At 33.5% G+C, this 20,714-nt stretch overlaps 1 protein-coding gene across 1 annotated transcript; it reads left to right on the forward strand.

Moving 5' to 3' along the window:
- The first annotated feature begins 3,647 nt into the window (after positions 1 to 3,647).
- LOC135153447 (synapsin-3-like) lies at positions 3,648 to 20,337 on the forward strand. Its single transcript, XM_064096030.1, has 6 exons — positions 3,648 to 5,013; positions 5,956 to 6,240; positions 9,027 to 9,084; positions 18,174 to 18,265; positions 19,250 to 19,406; positions 20,215 to 20,337. The coding sequence occupies exons 2-6, from the start codon at positions 5,999 to 6,001 to the stop codon at positions 20,335 to 20,337; spliced, it is 672 nt and encodes a 223-aa protein (XP_063952100.1). The 5' UTR covers positions 3,648 to 5,013; positions 5,956 to 5,998.
- The last annotated feature ends 377 nt before the right edge of the window (positions 20,338 to 20,714 follow it).

Below are 20,714 nucleotides of genomic sequence, written 5' to 3' on the forward strand. Positions count from 1 at the left end.
TTGCATGTTATGCTGCAGTTGGAGGTCACATGGTAAGGTCAAAGGTCATTTTCAGGTCAACGTTAAAGTTTACATGCAAGACTCTCTATGACACATAACTCTGTATCTGTAAGTCAATTTCAAATCAAACTTGGGTTGTAGCTGTACTTAGGAGACCTGCATTGTGTTCGGAGGTCACATGGTAAGGTCGAAGGTCATTTTGAGGTCAACTGTAAAGTTTACATGCAAGACTCTTACGACAAATGTTATTCCATTCCAGTTATTTCACAATGAACTTTTGATACAATTCTGTTACGTGCCCTTGCAAATCGCGATATTTCTGGTCATTTTCACAAGTTGGCGAGACACGAAATCGCTTATGCCTTGTTTCATTCATCAACGTTGTATAGCAAGTATCATGTGCCTTGAACATAGTTGATTAAAACAACACTACTGTCTTGATAAAATGAGCAGCTGAGAAAGTGTGCAATCATCTAGCACACCTCACACATTTGAATATGTACAGATGAAGCCTCCCCCTCCCCTGCCCTTTTATGGTCCCCCTGGAAATGTTGAATTATGAAATACAGCTGTCATTGTTGCACCTCTGTGAGTCATAGTGTTACAATCCACCTGCCTCTACACTTTCCTCCATGTTACTGCATGCTTTTTGTCTCGCCTGACAAAGTTTGGCAGAGACCTAGTATCATTTTCCTGTTAATCTGTTAAAAAATGTTAAAGTTTTTATTCAACTTGCTCCCATTGCTTTATTTCTGCATCAATTATATTCATACTTGATAATATGATCCTTTGCTTATACCACTTGTGAGCCTATGGGAATGATTGGGTCAAAGGTCATCTAGGGTTCAAAAGGTCAAATGATATGAGGTCATGTTCATCCTTTTTTTTAAGGTTTTGTTCAATTTGCTCTCATATCATTTCTGCATCAATTATGTTCACACTTGGTACAAATGATCATCCTTGGCTAATACCACTTGTCTGCTGTTCAGAATGATGAGGTCAAAGGTCATCTAGGGGTCAAAAGGTCAAGTTTTTTTTTAAATTGTCTTATTTCTTTATTTCTGGGTCAATTTTACACTTGGTACAAATGCTCCTTGAGTAATAGCACATGTGCGTCCATGAGGGTGATTGGGTCAGAGGTCATCTAGGTCAAAAGGTCAAATTGCTCTCATTTCTTTATTTCTACATCAATTATAGTCACACTTGGTACAAATGATCCTTGGGTAACAAAACATGTGTATTCGTGAGGACGATGCGGTCAGAGGTCATCTAGGGCTCAAAAGATCATATTGCATATTTTTTTTATTGCAAAATCAGGTGAGACTCATGCTTCGTGAACCATCTTGTTTAAAGTTTAGATTATTTCAGAGATTCTGAATTTATAGTTGGAAACCCTTGCAATTCGCAAATGACAATTGTCAAATGACAATTGTCAAATTGAATGGAATACCATGTGTACAGTATTGTAATTTACAAAATTTGTTTCATACTTCGGATTTAGAAATCTTAAGTTTAACTAGTTGGAATGTTAATATGTAATATGAGACTGATGAATAAAATTGATATTTTTTCTAAGCCACATTGAGAAAAACACGATACTGCTCAACATAATGAAGGTTTTATGAAAGTTGTTGGCTGTAGTAGTTTAATATCTTAGTGAGATAACACCAGCATTATTATGGATCACCTGAGACAGACTGCCCTGCTTCAACTATTCTATCATTAAGGGTCATTCACACCTGTGAAACTGCATATAACATCAAGAATAATTTTAATAAAACATAAATCAATTGGCAAACAATACAGTTATTAGTGGTTATTATTCTTCTACATAATGACCAGTTTTCCAATCCCTTCCTGTACTGATTTGATATTGATACATTTCTTACCATGACAGTCTCCATCCAGTTTATTTGAATTGGTGCCCTAGGAAGAAATTATTTAATTGCAAGAAGGTTAACATTTTGTTCCTTGTCATCATAAGTGGTTGAATGTTTAGATGGTCTTTAATTAGACTCACATACTTTATTCAGTGTTCAATACATGTAAATAAGGTTTTTAGTTGCTTATTGTGCCATGTCTAAATGGCAGCATTGTAGGGGTAACTGAGGAAACCAGCGTGGGTGACAAATTACCTCATGCTTTATTGGTTAGAGAGACAAAACCCAATGGGCCATGGCAAGTTACATGCCATGTAAACATTCCATGGCTGTTATACCATGGTATATGGCCAAAGTCACACCATTTCAACTACCCATTTATACAATAAGTGTAATGTTAGGTGAAATAGAGTCATGAAGATTGGATCTCTGAGACTATGATAGTCACTGTACTTTTTATTCCATTGATGTTTAGATGGTCTTAGGCTCTAATTAAAAAAAACCCATGAAGCTACTTGGTATTATCACATTAAGGTCACCTCCAAAGTTATAAAATGCAGCAATATATCTTATTAGAATAGCAGTGTACATCAATCCCAACATCTAATCACAGTGGTATTTTAAATTTAGGCATAATAAAGAGAGTTTCTTTAAGGACAGAGTTATTCTGTGAAAACTTAGCATGGCATTTTTGTTTATTGCAAAGACTACAAACACATGTACGTAATACAGTATAAACAAGTAAAGAAATAAATCTTGAAATTGACAATAAATTCTAATGCAATATCTCTGATATATCAGAATAATTCAGGCAATATTTTTAAATTATTTAGTTTTGCATATTTATTGTATAGTCTTATACCAAGAATATAAAAAAAATCCTAGCATATTCATTTCATCTTGAATTTTGTCAGTAGAATGCCAGACTTCGCGCTAAGCATCTCATTTTCACCTCATTTCCTCCTTTCTCTCTGATAACATTATAATTGTGTAATGAAACCTTACACATAGCTATTAACCCATATTCTACTCTCAAACAGGAGATGAATTACAAGAGATTTGGAAGAAAAATAAAGGCATCAGCTTAGAGAATCATGGAGAACAAGTATCATACGGGGCACCACACATTTCACAGGAATATGCATGAATTTTTTTTTTGTTTTTTTACGCTTATTTCATAGATTATAACTTATGTTTTATCTTATATTAATTTTCATCTGTATTTATGTATATATTATCATGTTTTATTCTATAGTCTGTTTGTAAAGGTGGAGGGATCCGATGTAAAGCAGTTTCTATAACTGAATCGGACCACCCTCCACCTTATTTTATCATTTGCTATAAATAAAACATGAATGAATAAATAAATAATTGATTTTCATACATGAAATGACAAGGTTAATTGCAAGCCAATAAACCTTGGCATCCCATGTATGGAAATCAATTACTGATCTTTACCTTGCCTATACCTTGAATATCTCTAGCTCAATTTTCCTCACATACCCTTGATTGAAAAATCTTAATGCCACACATTAAATAATAGAACTTATAAATTTCTTTTAACAAATAACAAAGTATACCTTTAGATAACGGCATACTTTAAATGACATGCTATTTCTTATAGCTTATGGGTTGATATTTGTATTTTTTATTTACTCTGAATTTCAGCCATTTTCTTTTCATTTTCTGAATATACATGTATATTGGAGGTATGATTCGTGTATCATATTAGAATTCATCTTGTGTATACTTTTCTCTTTGCTACAGGTACCAAAGCTTTGAGGGAGGGAAAGATTCAGCCTGATGTATGTACTTCTCAAGTGTAATAATCACAATCTTGCTTAGGACAACACTAAATTGGCAACACGTCTAGCCGATGTTTCTCTTGGAGCTCATGAAATAGGCACATTCTCAAGCATCACATTGCGAGGCAATGAGTTGGCGATGACACACCTGTTTGCCAATGCAATGATATTGAATGATCCTATACTGAACTCTACCTTGCTTGTCGGTTTCTAATTTGATATGAACACACCCTAATTCATGGCATCATTGAGGAACGTCTCATCTTACAAAGAGTGAAGATATTGGATTTATGAATCAGTGTTGATTTCTTTCTTTGTGAACTCACCTCCAGCCTCATTGGTAGTCAATGGTGCACTCACATCAGAGTAGGACAAGGGAAAATCGCTTTGGGATTGCATTGAGAACCTTGAAAGAGTCTGACTCAAATGGTCTCCAGGGACCAAAACGTTACAGACGGACAGAGATCATTGTATGCTTCAAAGTACTTTGAATGGGAATATTAAGTGAGCATTGAATCACTCCAGGCTGTACATCCCTTTGAGATTTCTATGTTTGAGCTGAAATACTTCAACAGATGCTCTACAAAACTTGCTTGTTTCTGCTTCAACATCATTGATAGGGTCTCTTGTCTACAATTGATTCTTCTTTGTTCATTCAGCATTTTAAATAGATTAGATTAATAGAAGAAAACCTTGGGGAGGACAGCCAATTGTACAATTGCAAATATCATGAACAATATTGTTGATTTCATTTTACATTGATCAGCATATAATGATTACCACTATTTTTCTTTACTTGAGAACAGTCCCTGCACCAACAATGGTATTTTGAGCCATGAGAATCTTTAAAATCAAGTGTCCCTCCAATTGATTAGAAATAAATCTGTTTGTCTCACCATCAGTCTCCCACGCCTTACCCATTTTCAACAGGATCTCTTGGATTTATCAGGATCTATAATTTGGATATATCACAAAGATTCTGTCACAGCTGCAAGACAATCAATACTGGGTACTTTTAAGGAGTAGTCTGTGAAAACTTATACCAGGTAGTAGAGTGAGACAAAGTGTGATTTTTTTCTGTCTTTTTGCAAGAAACATGCTTGAAAACCTTCTGATTGATGTCTTTGTTGCTGGAAGGTTATTAGGATAAGCAGAGGTGAGCTAAGATTGAATTACCTGCGTAATTGATTTGGAGAGGAGAGTTGTGATCATTGTATACATCGTACCCCTGGCATCACTTGTAAGGAAGAACCCTGACAGCAATCCTGAGCACAGTGCATCCTGGGATTAAATTTCTTGATTGACATCTTATACTTTACATCTTAGAGGTGAGTTAGGTGTTTGTTTCTTCACTTTAATGCTCAATGAGTCATCTCTAGTTGGCTTAAATGATCTCCACCTCAGCAAATTTTACTAGATTAGTGGGACATTAGAAATGATGTGTTTTCTTTCAGATAAATTCTGTATAGTGTTCAACTTCAAACAGTTAAAAGGTTTTACGTTTCTTTGCAGCAATTGTATTGCTGTCTTAATGAATATGAATGACTATCTTATGGAAGAATAAGATGGAGGAGAAAAACAAGAAAATGTAGAGGCAAATTAGGAAAAGAAAGGAAAACGATACAGATGAGAAGAAGGAGGAGGAGGAGGCATATGAAATGAGAGGATGATTTCTGAGAGAAAGAGAGAGAGTAAACATCAAGAAAAATATAGAGAACAAAATAGTGAAGGAAAAATTGAAATAAAAGAATATAAATCAATAAAAAAAAAAGAAAAAAGAGGTGTAAAGTCCATAAATAGCTAGACAGATATCGTGAAAGTTATATTTTCTTGTAAAACGGAAATGTAGGGTACTGGAGAACAGTGACATATTTCAACATTGAAAATAGGTTTGAGTGAGCAAGTAATGCATCATGAGATATTTGTTTATTGATGAAGCACTAGATTTGGACCAAAATAGAATCACTCTCAAGAGGCATTTTCTCCTGATAAGTTCACATCTTCAGCTGAAGTACATTGCACTCTCTGTGTACATCATATTCTATTTCAAATATCATTGCTCAGATTTTTGCTTTAATTGTTAGGTATTTTTATGATTAATTTATTGGTAAAGTTTTTCATTTTTTTAAAGTAAGATTCAATAAAAAAAATCCAATGTGGGATGGATGCAAGATTACTGTAAATCCATTTGTTTTTTATTGTATTTTTTTAGTCATTATATCATTGGTCACCATACATGTGCTTGTTGTATTTCTTTTACTTATGTACAGCCTCTCTTCATTTTCTCTTCAAAAGTGATACAGCCTGACCACAATGATGAATTACCTTCGCCGAAGATTCTCAGACCCTAATGCAATGACCGGCCTTCCTGATGGCTACTTTCAGAACTTAGGCCGAGAGGAAGTAGTTGAGAAGCGCACTGCCATCAGTACATCCAATAGCCCTACTATGCCTAGAAGAGACAATAGCATGGGGTTCTTGAGTTCTATTGCACCAAGACAGGAGAAAGGTAACCAGAAGATACTACTAGTGATTGATGACCCTCATACAGACTGGTGAGTAACCTCTTCTCAAATAAAGCTTTGAGGATCTGCATGTGTAGGGAGAAAAAAATGACTTGATAAAAAAAAAAATTGAGCATGGACTTTTAAGATAAAGTTAAGTGAATTTTAAAGATCACTATGATATATACCCTCGCAACTGGAGTATCACTTTAACTTCTATTGTTTGATAAGTTGATCAGAAATAGCCCTATAAAAAGCAATGCCTCTAAGAGACGGAAAAGGGCAAAATTGGGAAGGGGAAAAAAATACATATTTCTAAATGCACTCAGTGTCATCTAAATTCTGGTGTGGGCATATTGATAAGCATTTGATTATTAAACTTTATACATACAATATGTAAGAGTTAAGTAGGACACCTAACCAAAAGTCTGCCTCATCTCCAAGCAGGAATCCTGCTAGATTGACGTTATGCATCTTTTTACATTGACTATCCAACATTCCCTATTGATTTGGCTTTGATAAAATGAGAGGATTAACCATAGAAAGATATTTGCAGGATATTGGCATGAAAGACGTGGCTTATTTTTTAGCAAGGTGCCTTACTGAAAAGTATCAGAATTGTATGCATTTTAGATTATTTAAATCCTTGATATTTTTATTTCAGAGTATGTTCTATGTTATCACATTAATACATTTTTTAAAAGCTTGGTTGTTTTATTGTCTTTATTATTTGATTGGACAGTATGTATTTATAACATGTTTCATTTCATGATGTTGATTCTGTCTTAAAATATTTATAAAAAGACTGAGATAACTATGACATGAATCAACGAGTGCAGCTTGAATCCCACAAAAGTCCGTAGAAAATGGAGGGGGTATGTAAGATGGCTTATGATGCCTGTAATGACTTGAGGGAGATTAAACAGAAACCTGGCAGAATCTTCAAATTGATCAAATTGCTCTAAACCGCCATTGGGACATAAGTATCTGCTGAATACACGCTACTTGCTGGAAATAGAATGAAATGTAAAGGTGAAATAATGGTGCTTGTTGTATTCTCCAGGGTGATTCATAAAAAAATACTGAATTGCTTTTATCAAACCACCATTATTAGGACATTACTTAATTTATTGAATCATGAGTTCCTACATGTGTACATTATGTACTAAGTAACCAAAAAAACTTTGACAGTTCTTTTTATGTTCTTAAAATGTAGTACATCACTGCAATTTTTCACGATTTGTTGATATATTGTAAATTGTAAGTAGAAATTATACTATCCAATATAATTTGTGATATTAGTATACTCAGTCAACAATATATGAATGAGTTTGTTAGACTTAGAAAAAATGGTGAATAAGATATAAGATAAAAGTTTTTCAATTTCTGCGTCATGTTCAACTTGAAGGATCTTTCACTTGTTTTGTTGAACTGTAATTGTATGCCATTCTGTTCCATTATTTACTCTTAGTGTAGTAGTTTTCATGGTACACCATGTATCTTTCTTGGGCAATTGTTGCTTGACATTTAGGTTGTTACTTATTTGATAACTAATTTTAAAACTGTATAATGAAAGTGTATGCTCTAAAAATTCTGCATTTACCCCTCCCCCCATGCAGGGAATGATTTTCCTGGTATTATATTTCAATTCCCCCCCCCTTTTTTTTTAACTGCTAAATAAAACGTCTTTTGGGTACCTTATTTTACAAAAGGATGGTACACAACTAAGTCAAGATCTTTTCTCTCATGACCAAAAATGCAAATCGAATAAAGCAAACTTATTCTCTGTAGTGACTGATAATAATTGCTGATAGTTGTTACTAATTTGGTCCTTCAAACTTTAATACATTGCCACATCCTCTTGAGATGATATTAAATTAAAGATATAGTATCTTTGTCATATATATATGTGACACTGGAACTGTAAAGTTTCAAGAGGGTGCATTCACTTTTGTATGAATTAGTAAGTGGTTTTATGTCTTCCAAAAATATGAATATTCCTATTTAAGGTAATCTTTTAGCCATTTTGATTGGTACATCTATTTTAAGATATCAGTGCTAGAAAATAGTAGTGTTGAATTTTGGAAATTTTGATGAATTATCAGTTTATAATAAAAAGTGAACCATTGCCTCATCTAAAAATTTCAATAAAAGTTTTCCATAGTAGGCAAGTATATTACTGAATAAGCAATTATGTGTACTTTGGGAATCAGATTGGATCTGTTCATTAAGTCAAGATTGTGTAGATTTGGGGCACATGATCCAAAAATCCATATACATAAGACATTTAGAGTTCCATCAGAAGCTGTGCTTATGCATTGGATTGTGTAATGCAATAGGCAGGCTTGTTTTTCTTCCCATTCCACTCTAATGTGATTTAGGTTTTAAAATAGGGCAAAGGGTAGATAGAAATGGATAAGAGATGGGCAGCAAGGGAAAAAAGGGATGAGAGGGATTTTAGTTTCTAGAATTTGATAAAGGAATGCAGCAGAGTGGAAAGCTTTAAACCATTTGTCAAAATTCCTGCCCGTCTTTATTATGTGAAAGTTGACAATAATGCTTTCCCCTATCATATTTTGTTTCAGGGGCACAGATATATTTGGCCTCCAAATAGAGGTGGAGCAGAAGGTTGCTAGTGTAATATCACACACGTAAATTTTGAGAGGCAAATTATTTTCTGCTTTGTAGAGCAGCTAAATATCTTCCAGTATTCTGCAGTAATGTATTTATATAAAATGTATAAATTCTTTTTCAAGTTATGGGATTTTGGAAGATATATCAGAATAAATGAATATATATGAAGAAAAAAAATGAGCACCTTTTTTTTCTTTCTTTAGGGCCAAGTATTTCCGAGGGAAACTAATCCATGGAGAATATGAGATAAGAGTTGAGCAGGTAAGAACATATTTATTTCATGTCTGCATGTCAAAAGCCAGATCCTAGGGCATCTGAGAACTGAATACAGGAATCATGTATGAAATATGTGGGATTGAGAGTAGTGAGAGGCCTCTGTTCTCTTTCCCAGTCTTAAATCTTTGGTTTAACTATTGGACGGCAAGTGTGTCACAAATATCCGATCATGATTGACACATCAGTACCTTTAGTAAAACAACAGAAAACAAGCAAATTAGTATAATTTTATGCCTGACTATTATTACTTGAAACATTTAAATCAAGTACAAAAGTATAACATCTCTAAAAAAAACCAGGATCCTGTCATATGAAATATGTATTGGATTTGATTTGATTACATATTTTCACTTGATCACAAAATTTTACTCTGGTGTACATGATTATGATTTATATCATGTTATGATCAAGTTGAAGTGAGGCCCTTGTTATATTATCAATTGATAGCCAATGTGTCTTAATATTTAGAAAGTGTATTAGACTACTTGATGGCAATATTGCAAAACTTTTCATCTGTTCATGTTTAAAAGTAAGATGAGATGCAATTTTTTATTATGTATTAGTTGAGCACACATGTGCTTCAATACAACTTATGGAAATTGAATCAATTTAAGTGACATTGCTGGAGCCTCTACATTGATTGGTATTGGTGACTATTGTCTCATTGACATGGATAATTGTCTTTGTAGATATATGATGAAAATAGTATGAAAGATTACTTAGGAGTATATTTCTCTGCATGTAAGCAACCCATGTGCCTGTTTTAAATCTTTAAATTCTCTATTTCTTTTGTTGCAATGTACCATGAGAAACCAAATTAGAGGCTCTTAGTGGTATATACAGTGTAGAAATTCTTCCATTATACATCATATCGGTGAGAGTGTGTGTATCCTTGATATTGATAAAGGAAATTGTGAAACTGGGGATGCTGGTGGCAATGTAATAATGATAATGATGTTAGTGCTGCTGACTGTGAATGAAGATTTTAATAATGATGGTGTTGCTGCTTCAGCTACTGCTACTGCTGCTGCTGCTTCTGATTGTGGCGGTGTTGTTTCTAGTTAGGATGATGGTTATACAGAAGGTGACGACTGTGATGATAATTACAGTGATGATAACAGTGGTAGTGGTGGTGGTTCTAATGATGAAGATAATGGTGATAGTGGAAGTGGCAGTGATGATGATTGATTGTTTGATACATGTTAATAATGATGGTGGTGATGGTGGTGATGGTGATGATAGTGATGATGTTGATGATGGTAATGATGATAAAAGAGATTTGGGTAGTGACTATTATAATGGAATTTATATTGAATTTCACACAAGCCCATGCCGGTAAAGCATTTTTGACACCCCTGTCCATTTAATAAGAGTCTCATTCATGCTTCAGCGTTTGTGATTTTTCCAGGTGGCCATTTTATAAAGCTGTTTGTAAGTTAAGAGTTACTTTAAGAATGACTGATGATTCATTCTTGTGGTAAATGATATTCACCATTAAATGATCATTGGTGATTATTTATCGTGTAAGAAAGGTTTACAAGTCATTCTTAAAGTTGCTCTTAATATACAGCTTTATGAAATACCCACTTGGTATGTTTACAACACCTGCATAAAAAAATAGATTGATGTCTGTCAAAGAGAGGTATGGATAGGGTAGGACAACAGAGAGACACTGATACAATTATGCTTGTGATTTCATTAATGTTGTTTATGTACACAACAAAAAAAGTAAGTCCCCCCTTAAACAAACATTCATAATTTCTGAACCACTGGGAGTTTTGAATATATTTTTACATGAGCGTATAGGTAATTTTATAAGCTACCCTTTGAGTGCATGTTATGGATGTATTTTATGTCATACTTCAGTGAGCATTGTCAGAAGGCAAAATTGTCACTTTTTAAAAGTCACAAGCCCAATATCATGACTTTGATTCCATTTTGTTGCAACAAATTCCATATTCTCATCATGAAAAATCAACAGGAGGCTTGTGAAAGCTGCTTTCTAAAAGACGATACAACTTTTCAGTTTTTATAAATTTCACGGTTAAATAAACACAAGTCAAAATTTACTATAATTGGATTTCTTAAAAATTTCTGTTGATAAAATGATTGAATATGATGACATTTATCTTCAATAATATTCATCATTTCACGGTTCAATGAACATTTAATGAAAAGAAAATATGATTTTCAAATATCATAGGCAAAGTATTGTTTCATTTGGGAACTGAAATTATCTTTCCAACTTTCTTTCGTTTTATTCATTACCAATTAACATGCTTCAATGATTTAAATGCATTTAATTAAACATTCACGCTTGAATGAACAAGCAGAATTTGTATGTCAATAGCTCTTTGTTACGTTATTGGAAAATATGCAATTGCTACCTATGGATATACATGTATGTCACAAACCTTCTTGCATAGTTCATTTGATTTGATTTTTATGAAAATCCCGATGTCTTATGCTTCAGTGAGCACAGAATATTAAAAAATTATGCAAATAAGAAGAAAGTTCAAGGCCTTGGCCCCACTTTGTGCCGTATCGAATGATTATTTTAGTGTGCGCACCTTTTGGATAGTGTCACTCCGAAGCCATGTACAAAGTTTCATGAAAAAACTGATGGCAGAAGTAACAAAAACCGTCCGTGAAACAACCCTTTTTTTCACTTTTGTTAAAATTTTGATTTCCTCTCACATAGACATTGTGTACACTATGGGTGTATATTTTTAAAAATAAGTAACCTCTATTCAAAATAGTGGAACTTTTTTTCAAAACTGTCCTTAGCAATTTCATTTGGCAGTAATGTTAATCAACCTATGGGCAGAATTCTGTGCAAAAATGAAATTTATTTGTTTATAGATGATGAGTGAGCATGCATCAAAGGGGGGAAAATGGCATTTTCAATGTCACAGACTCATTTTGAGGGGTTATAAAGTGAATTGTGTGGGCAAATTCAGTTTCAAATGTGACTTATTTGCTGTTGTTTTTATCATCCATCATCTTTATCACCACACACTTTCCGAACTTTTTACTCTTTCATGGTTGAGTGAGCACACTTGAAAACTTAGGAATGAATGCTCTTTATATTGCATAATGCCTTCTTTTACTAACAATTTCTAAGAATCAGTTCAATTTATGGACTAATGAGTGGTGAATCCACAATTTGAAAATGGAGAGGGGGCCGAGCAATTGGGGGAGGGAAGCCACTAACATTTTCCAATTTTCATTCATACTTATACATGTATGTCTTTTGCACATTATCAGTTGTTCCCCTTTCTTTCATTTTTTAATTCCCCCCCCCCCACTCTTACGCACCAGTTTATTTTTATTTTTTAACCTGTTTGACCCACCTCTCACTAATTCTCTCGTTATTCATCTCTTCCTCATACCCCCTATCACTGTTTTGTTCCAGATCCTGTTTGATGTTGCCTGCCCAATTATCTTAATCCCTCACAGCTTAAGGTCTTTCACTGGCCTTACACTAACTTTCCTTTGTGTCTGCCTACTCCTTTGCTTTCATCCCTTCTCTAACCTGATTGGTCATCACAACTCTCTAAAGCCCTTTTTGTCTCCTTGTTTCTAGTGTTGCTGTTGCATGTCTATGGTCTATATTATGTTTGTTTCACTTTATATGTTTGTCATTTTGCCTCCGACGAAGATTCTGCTAGGATCGAAAGCTTAGGCCCCTTTTCACTCTCTAATTTTCCAATTTTAATGTTTTTTTTTATTATAGAGGATACTACCATAAACCCCATGATGATACATAACAAAAAAATTGTGCTCACTCAACCATGAACATACGTTATCAAAATTTTGTGTGGAGTGTCTAATGATGGATAATAAAAATAGAATTAGCACCATAAAATTCACCAAAAAACATCCTTTGCCAAACTTTGTATTTACACTATCTGAAAAACGACTTGTGACTTTAAAAAATGGTCATATTTAATTCAATATTTGATTACTCATGCATGACTCAACTGATCACTCTAATTTTCCCCCCAGGAGTTTCGTATTGAATGTAGAAAACCACCTACGAAATATACATCTCAAAAGTATTCCGTTCAAAAGTTACAGCATTTTGATTTAGGGGGGACTTACTTTTTTTGTCGTGTATAGTTATTCCAAATTTGTTGTTAACCATGCAACGTGGGATGAGAAGTGGCCAGCTAGTGAGCTAGCAATTATTTGCAATCAGTATATTCGTCTTGCCAGGGTGTTATGATAGTTTTATCAGAATACTGAAAAATAATACTAAGCTCATGTTATTTATTTGACCTTATTGAATAATTTGGAAGGTATTTGATATTCTCATGCATAAATATATTATCAGTGTGATTCTATTTATTCACCATTATTCACAAATCAATCTTGTCCTTTAAAATGATGAGATATTCAAAAGTAAAAAACAAATAACCTACCAGTTGAAGCTTATTATATAAATATGGTAAATAAAACACTTCTAAGCTCTTTCCTTTGAAAAGAATAGCTATTAGTGTGTAAAAGCAGCTAGCCTTTTCAGCACATTTCTCATTAACAAATCTCAATTAAGAGATTTTTTTAATGACAAGAGAGGCGAAAAAAATAATCACCTACCGGTATGTTCTTTTTTAATGGATTTATGATCCATTATGTTCTGATGAAATTAGGTGATGAAATGTTCAATCAGTTGAACGATCAGTGAAAGTAATTTGAAAAACCCTAGGGATCGTTTCACTAAATGTGCCACCAATATTGGTGATAGGAGCATATAAATTGGGCGACACGACATATGCTCATGCGACATTTGCTCCGGTCTTAATATCTCAGAGGGCATAGGGTTAGAGTTAGGATTGTAATAGTTTTTGGTTCCGAATAATGCAAAGATAATGATCAGGGTTTATTTAGTTTTGGAAGTTATGAGTTAGGTTTGGCTTAACGTGCGAATTGTCCATCGAAGCGATTGTCGCCGGAGCAAATGTCATGGAACCATAAATTGTATCAGAAATTACACATTAATCATTCCAAGTATATCAATATGATCACACATTTCTACTTTATACCTTCAAAACTCATATAAGATAATTTGGTTAAGTCTGTGTGTGACTGCTTAGTAATTTATTTTCTCTTTGTAATAACAATACTACCATATTGAAAATAAAAACCTCTCCAATTTATTATTGCCTATTAGCATAATTGAAAATCAGCACTAAGTGTTTGGAATCAGTAAAATGGGCCATGGCAGATCAGATTCTATTTTGATGACTTTTCAGAGTCTGGCGCCTGAACATGTAAATCACCCCTTGTTTGTTTATTCAGAGACATTCAAGATGAAGGACTGTAGCACAAGACATCCAAATGAAATATTCAACAGGATCATGTTTATGATAATTTATGGACTTATCACCGAACCCTTTGGTTAGGTGTGTGTGTGTGTGTGTGTATTTGAGTTTTGTCAGACGTGTATCAATCAGATATGATTATTTACGTCTGGGACCGACCTTTAACGTCACCATCCGAAAGACGTGACCAGGGCTCGAACCTCTGCATCAATTTGTAACTTCCCCACAGCTTGGATTACAGGCGCACGCCACAACGCCCAGTTAGGGTTTTGATGGGGTGGGATAGTAGAGAGTGGATTCTTACGACTCGACTGTTCATGTGCAGCGATAAAAAAAGAAAATATTTAAAAAATGATGTTGCCATATCTCTTTTGTACCTTTATATTTTTCTCATAATTTTTATAACACTAGTATAATGATTAAAAAGAAAATAAGAGAAATTGAATTAAATTGAAAAGAAATGCAACAATATATCTGCTTAGCGAGCTATTTCTTTTAAAATACTTGTAAACAAAGTAATAAAACTGCTAAAGAACTATTTTTCCAATGCCACCCACCTCAAAACACAAATGTGTTGTATGTACGTAAATGTTGCAAGGCTTGATTGAAAATGGGAAAATGGTTGGGACATTATGTACATGTCTATCAAAAATTATATAAAGTAAAGTGTGATCATGCTCCTCTGTCTTCTTGAAATGGTTTTACAAAAGTGTCGAAATAGCAAGAATCTAGGTATGAATTATTATCAATAGCTAGATGTTAGGAAGTATCGTCAAACTAGAAGAGAGGATTGTTCGCCTTAAAGTAAACCCTCTTTTATCATCTCATTTTGCTATAAAATGATAGTATCTAGAGCTTCATGTTGAATAGAAAAGGACAATTTTAGCTAAAATGCAACATTTTGGGTACTTCTCATGAATTAAAAAAAAAACACCTCAGGTATTATGTTCAAGATGACCACAAAGGCTGAATAAAAAATACTATGTTTTTAACATAAAATTTTTTCCTGAGATCCTCATACACGATATAACAGAAAATGCTGTGATAAAATCCACCATCGTAGGAATGTTAGAGATTGAGGCAATTAAACAAGATAAGCATTCACTTTTGTCTATAGAGTGTTTAGGTATCATAATAAGGGTTTGAGGTTAATGAAATTAATTTATAAAGCTGATGAAATGGAAGAAGTGGGTTACGATTGAGGAACTGACTGAACCGGTAAAAAGCAGCAAGCAAGAGAGAATGATGGGTGATGAATGGTCAACCAATAAATTGATGATGATTAATAACCTGAAAGCTTTTTGATAAAAGCTTTCCCATTATTCCATTTCCTTGGTTCTTTTCTCATCTTGTATTTTCACCCTTTCACTCAAAACCGAGGTACCCCCTATTTCCTGATGTAAGATGTGATCTGGACTTGTAATTCAAGTCTGTTGCACCTTTCATAGTTAGCTCTTCCCATTTTGTCTGGCAATGTGAACGCATACCTTGGTAATGAAGTTTTTTTTTTTAATTGAAAAAAAAAAAAGAGTAGTAAAAGTTTGGGGAAAATTGGGCATCAGTTTTGTCTGTGGAAAATGAGATCACTAAGACTATGTAAACAGTAACTTATGGTAAGTGAGTAGATTATGACAAGTGGTAAAGACACCTTTCCCATTTTCTTGTGCTTAATTGATTCCTGTGTCAGGAATCTATGGTTTTCTCATCATAACCATTTTTACCCTCTGGGTAATAAGAATAAAATTTATTAATCTGGGTGATTAGAATAAAACATAGCTTATTGTTCTATATTGTTTTCTTTCTTCCTTTGTAATAATCTTTCTATTTAGGCTGAACTCCCCGTGTTTTAGGGAAAAATATATCCTTATCATGGCACATAGTCTCTTCTGGTGATTTTTTTACTAGCATCTGTAAATGTATATCAAGAATATCAATCTGTATAGTTACAAAGGAAATTAAATACTGATTTTGGGGTTAGTTCCTTTAGATTTTTTTTTACTGGAACCACCTGATTCCATTGATCAAAGTGTAAAGTTCTATTAACAAGTAATACTTCATTTCTATTATTTCATAAAGAAACAGAGAAGTGTCATTACAAGTGTAGAACGTGTATTTAAAATGACAATTAAATTTTCTAGGGTTTTCTAGGGTTTTCTTTTACTTTGTCAATTAATGATTAATTTGTCAGTCTTTCTGATTACGATCATTTTTATTTTCTAAACGGCAAGTAAATTAACACTTTATATGCCCTTTAAAATATTGAAATGATATGCTTTCTAACTTCAATACTTCTCATACACAAAGAGATGTTGGTTTCATTAAACAAGACTCCAAGCTGTCTCAAGTAAATATATCATTTTATTGGAAGTATGCCTAATCTATAGCTTTCCTTATATAGCTGTGACTGGGAATAATATGAATTCATTATGGATGTTCATTCAATATCATTTGATCCTTTGGTGAGGGATAAGATGACACCCAGCCCATATTGTTTGGATGCATCAATTTTGGTTGTGGACCATGTAGAATATATTTTGTAAATGATCGCAATGAAACTGGGTATGGTTTTGTAGAATAAAACCCTCTCTGTGATAAAGGACAAGGAATTTTTTATATGCATTTTTGCATCATAACTGAATATCAAAAAGTAAAAATACATTAAAGGGGAATCCAGCCTTGGCCATAAAATGTTGTGTTGGGAAGGAGAAAAATAGATTAAACAGAATGGTGAAAGTTTGAAAGAAATCGGACAAGCTATAAGAAAGTTATAGCTGCTTTAAAATTGAGATCACTAATACTATGTAGATTTCAAATTGGCAACTGGGTAAGTAAATTATGACAAGGGGCAAGGACAACTTTCCCATAGGCCATGTACTTTATTATCAGGGATTTGTGGTTTTCTCCTAAGTACCCATTCCCCTGGGGCAGTAATCTAAATATAACCCAGGTAGTATATTGTGTTATGTCCTCATGAAAGAAAAATATAATTTGAAATAAAACTTTTAGGAAAAATGACATTTTAGCCATAATATGTATTGGAGTACATGGAAGAGTAGTCCTTGCCTTACATCACTATGACATCCCATATGCGGCCAATTTGAAGTCTCCATGGGTATAGTGATTACCAATATTTACAACTTTTAAAAATTCATAACTTTCTTGTTGTTTGTCCAATATTGTTCAAACTTTCACCTATCAACTTGTCTGATTTTTCTTTTCCTTATAAAAACAAGTTTTTATTCGGGTTGGATTCCCCTTTAAGGAAATTGAGGTGAAATCAAGTGCATGAGCATTCCCTCCCTAAGTATTATATTTTCAATGCTAATTTTTATCTTGCATTGAATTCATATTCAAGTATTAAATTATTTAGTAATATCTGTATGTGTTATCCTTCAAATAATTTTATATATCATAATATAATTTTTGAGGAAAAAGTTTAATTTACATCTTCATGAAATATGTATTCCTGTATGTTGTTTAAGAAATTGATATTTAATTACAGTCTGATTCTATATAGAGCAAAGTGTGTTCTTATTAAATCTATATGTAAGTCGCTTTTTTCAATCCTGTGATATAAGAATCTCCTTTTGGCGATAAAAATCTATGAAATAGTCCAAATCATTTGATTTTTCTCATTATTTTGTATGACTCATTTATTGACTGCCCAGCTAAACTCCCAAAGTGAGAATTTAAATTGTATACAATCTTTGCTTCCTCTATCATTTATTTTCCTTATTTATTTTGATACAGTGTGAGTTTTCTGAGTTAAACCTTGCTTCGTACAGCGACGCTGGGGTGACTGTAGACATGCGAGGAATCAGACAGGGACAAAGAGTTGTCAGGTAACCATACCAACCACTTCAATCATTTCATTAGTGGAGTTCAACATCCTCAAAAAACAAATGATAATCATTTTAAGAATCTCTACCTGCAAATGTCAGGAATGAATTGTGACAGAAATTTAAATAAATGAGTACGTGGTAAATAACACCTTCAAATTGCCTAAGTGACAATAAAGAGAAAGCCGTCTAGACAAGAATCCAGATCATCTCAATTTATATTCCAGTCAGGTAATATACCAATGTTTTATAATTATACGATCAATGACTCTCTGCCTCAAGGATAGAGGTGTTTTTCAAAGATTGTGATTAATCATGAAATGCCATTGGACATTCACCTGTCTGTAGGGGAGAAAAAAATTATAGAAATATACCTAATTGTTTATCCCCATGAATACTTGAGGACTATCGAGAGAATATGTTGTACGAAGGAGAAACTATTCATGGTAGTTGGCATTAGAGGGCAGTATATCACAACTGATCTTATCATGCATTGACTATATGTAATACCCTGCAAGGTCTGCTTTCCTGTTAGTTGCAGCTTGAATAAAATTGTTCAATATTTCATACTCTAGTTTGTTGTTTGTCTCTCTTACCTACTCCCCATCACACTCTCTCTCTCTCCCTCTTTCTCTATTTCTCTATCTGTGTAGTAGATACCATTCCGTCTATTAATGAACTTGATCTTGATCTGTCTCCTTTTCCCTTTCTCTAAAATAGCATAAAACAAAAATATTCTTATGCTTCAGAAGTGCATAAATCCTAGAATAAAATATGTGTGAAAAATGTATGAATTTCTTTACATGCAATGAATGTATGTAGGAATTTTATATTAAGTGTTGAATATCACAGAAAATAAATTTCTTTCTAGTGAGTCAGGAATATTTCACAGACTTGTTAACAATTGACTTTCCTTTTTAAGATTTAAGTTCAGTTAAAACAAAATCAGATGGTCAGTTAAAAATTCATTTGTTGTTGGTCTTTCAGAACATTTAAGCCTGATTTTGTCTTGGTACGCCAGCATGCTCGCAGTATGGAAGTACAGGAAGATTGGAGAAACCTTGTGATTGGATTTCAGTATGGTAATGTGCCAAGTGTAAACTCATGGCAAGTAGTCTACAACTTCATGGACAAACCATGGGTGGTGAGTTGTGATTATAAACAATCTTGTATCATGACACTGTGGAATAATTATTGTTTTCTTGTGTCCTCAGATTGAAGAATTTCTGTTTTAAATAACAAAGACATATACACGTAAAGGTCCAGTCCACTCAAGAAAAATATTGATTTGAATCAATAGAGAAAAATCAAACAAGAATGACAATGAAAATTTCATCAATATCGGATGTAAAATGTTGTTGTTTGGTTAATAAAGTTGTGATTATAAATTTTGAAGAAAAAAAATGATGACATTTTAAAGTAAAATAGTTATGACATGCACAACTCAATGACATGCAATGAGAGAGTCAATGATGTCCATCACTCACTATTCCTTTTGTATTTTATTGTTTGAATTATACAGTATTTCATTTTTTAGATATTTGACAATAAGGACCAATTTGACTGAACCATAAAATGTTGAAACTATGGTAATTCCACATGTCAGAGAGGAATAAAACTTTGTTTCCCAGGAAAATGGGGGAAAAATTAGAATGTTTCATATTTCATGTAATAAAGTACAAAATAAATAGTGAATGGATGATGCCATCAGTTCCCTCATTTGCATACCCACCAGGATGTACAAATAACTGTTTTCAAAATAACAATTTTTTTCCAAATAAATTTTTGTTGGGGTGGACTTTAATATTAAAAAAATGAATGATTTAAATTAACATGTGTATAGAAATCCACATGTTTATTAGTAATGATATCAGAAGTGAGACAAACAGAAGGCAGTAATGTTTATCACAAAATTTTATATTATCTGAGAGAATTCTCTTCTTTTAATATAGTTTTCACAGCTGAGTACTCGCCAGGAGAAGCACGGCAAGGAGAAGTTCCCTCTCATCGACCAAGCTTTCTTTCCTAATCATCGGGAAATGGTAAGTATACAGGGGATAAAGAAAGCAATTTAAAGATTGAGGGTTTGGAATGAGAAAGGTGATTGGTAATAATGAAATTAACAACCAGGTAGAGGGAAGGGTGTGTGTATGTGTATGTGTATGTGAAAGAGGGAGAGAGAGAGAAAGAGAATGAGAGATAAAGAGATAGAGACGATAAGGAGGTAAATGTGAGAGGTAGGGAAAACTAAATCCAGAAGAGAATATAGGTGGTTTCAGACCGCCTCGAAGTTCGTCAGTTCCAGGTATTCTCTGATCGGGAAATTTACCCCGATCAGAAAATACCAGGTATTTTGGTAATGTGAAAGCAAACTACGCGTAATTTCCCCAAAAGAAAATACCCGCTAAATAGTAGGTACTTGGCGAAATTACGAGAACTTTCGCGGGGATTT

This window comes from Lytechinus pictus, chromosome 3 (genome assembly GCF_037042905.1).
Source record: "Lytechinus pictus isolate F3 Inbred chromosome 3, Lp3.0, whole genome shotgun sequence".
In the NCBI taxonomy this organism is placed as follows: Eukaryota; Metazoa; Echinodermata; class Echinoidea; order Temnopleuroida; family Toxopneustidae; genus Lytechinus; species Lytechinus pictus.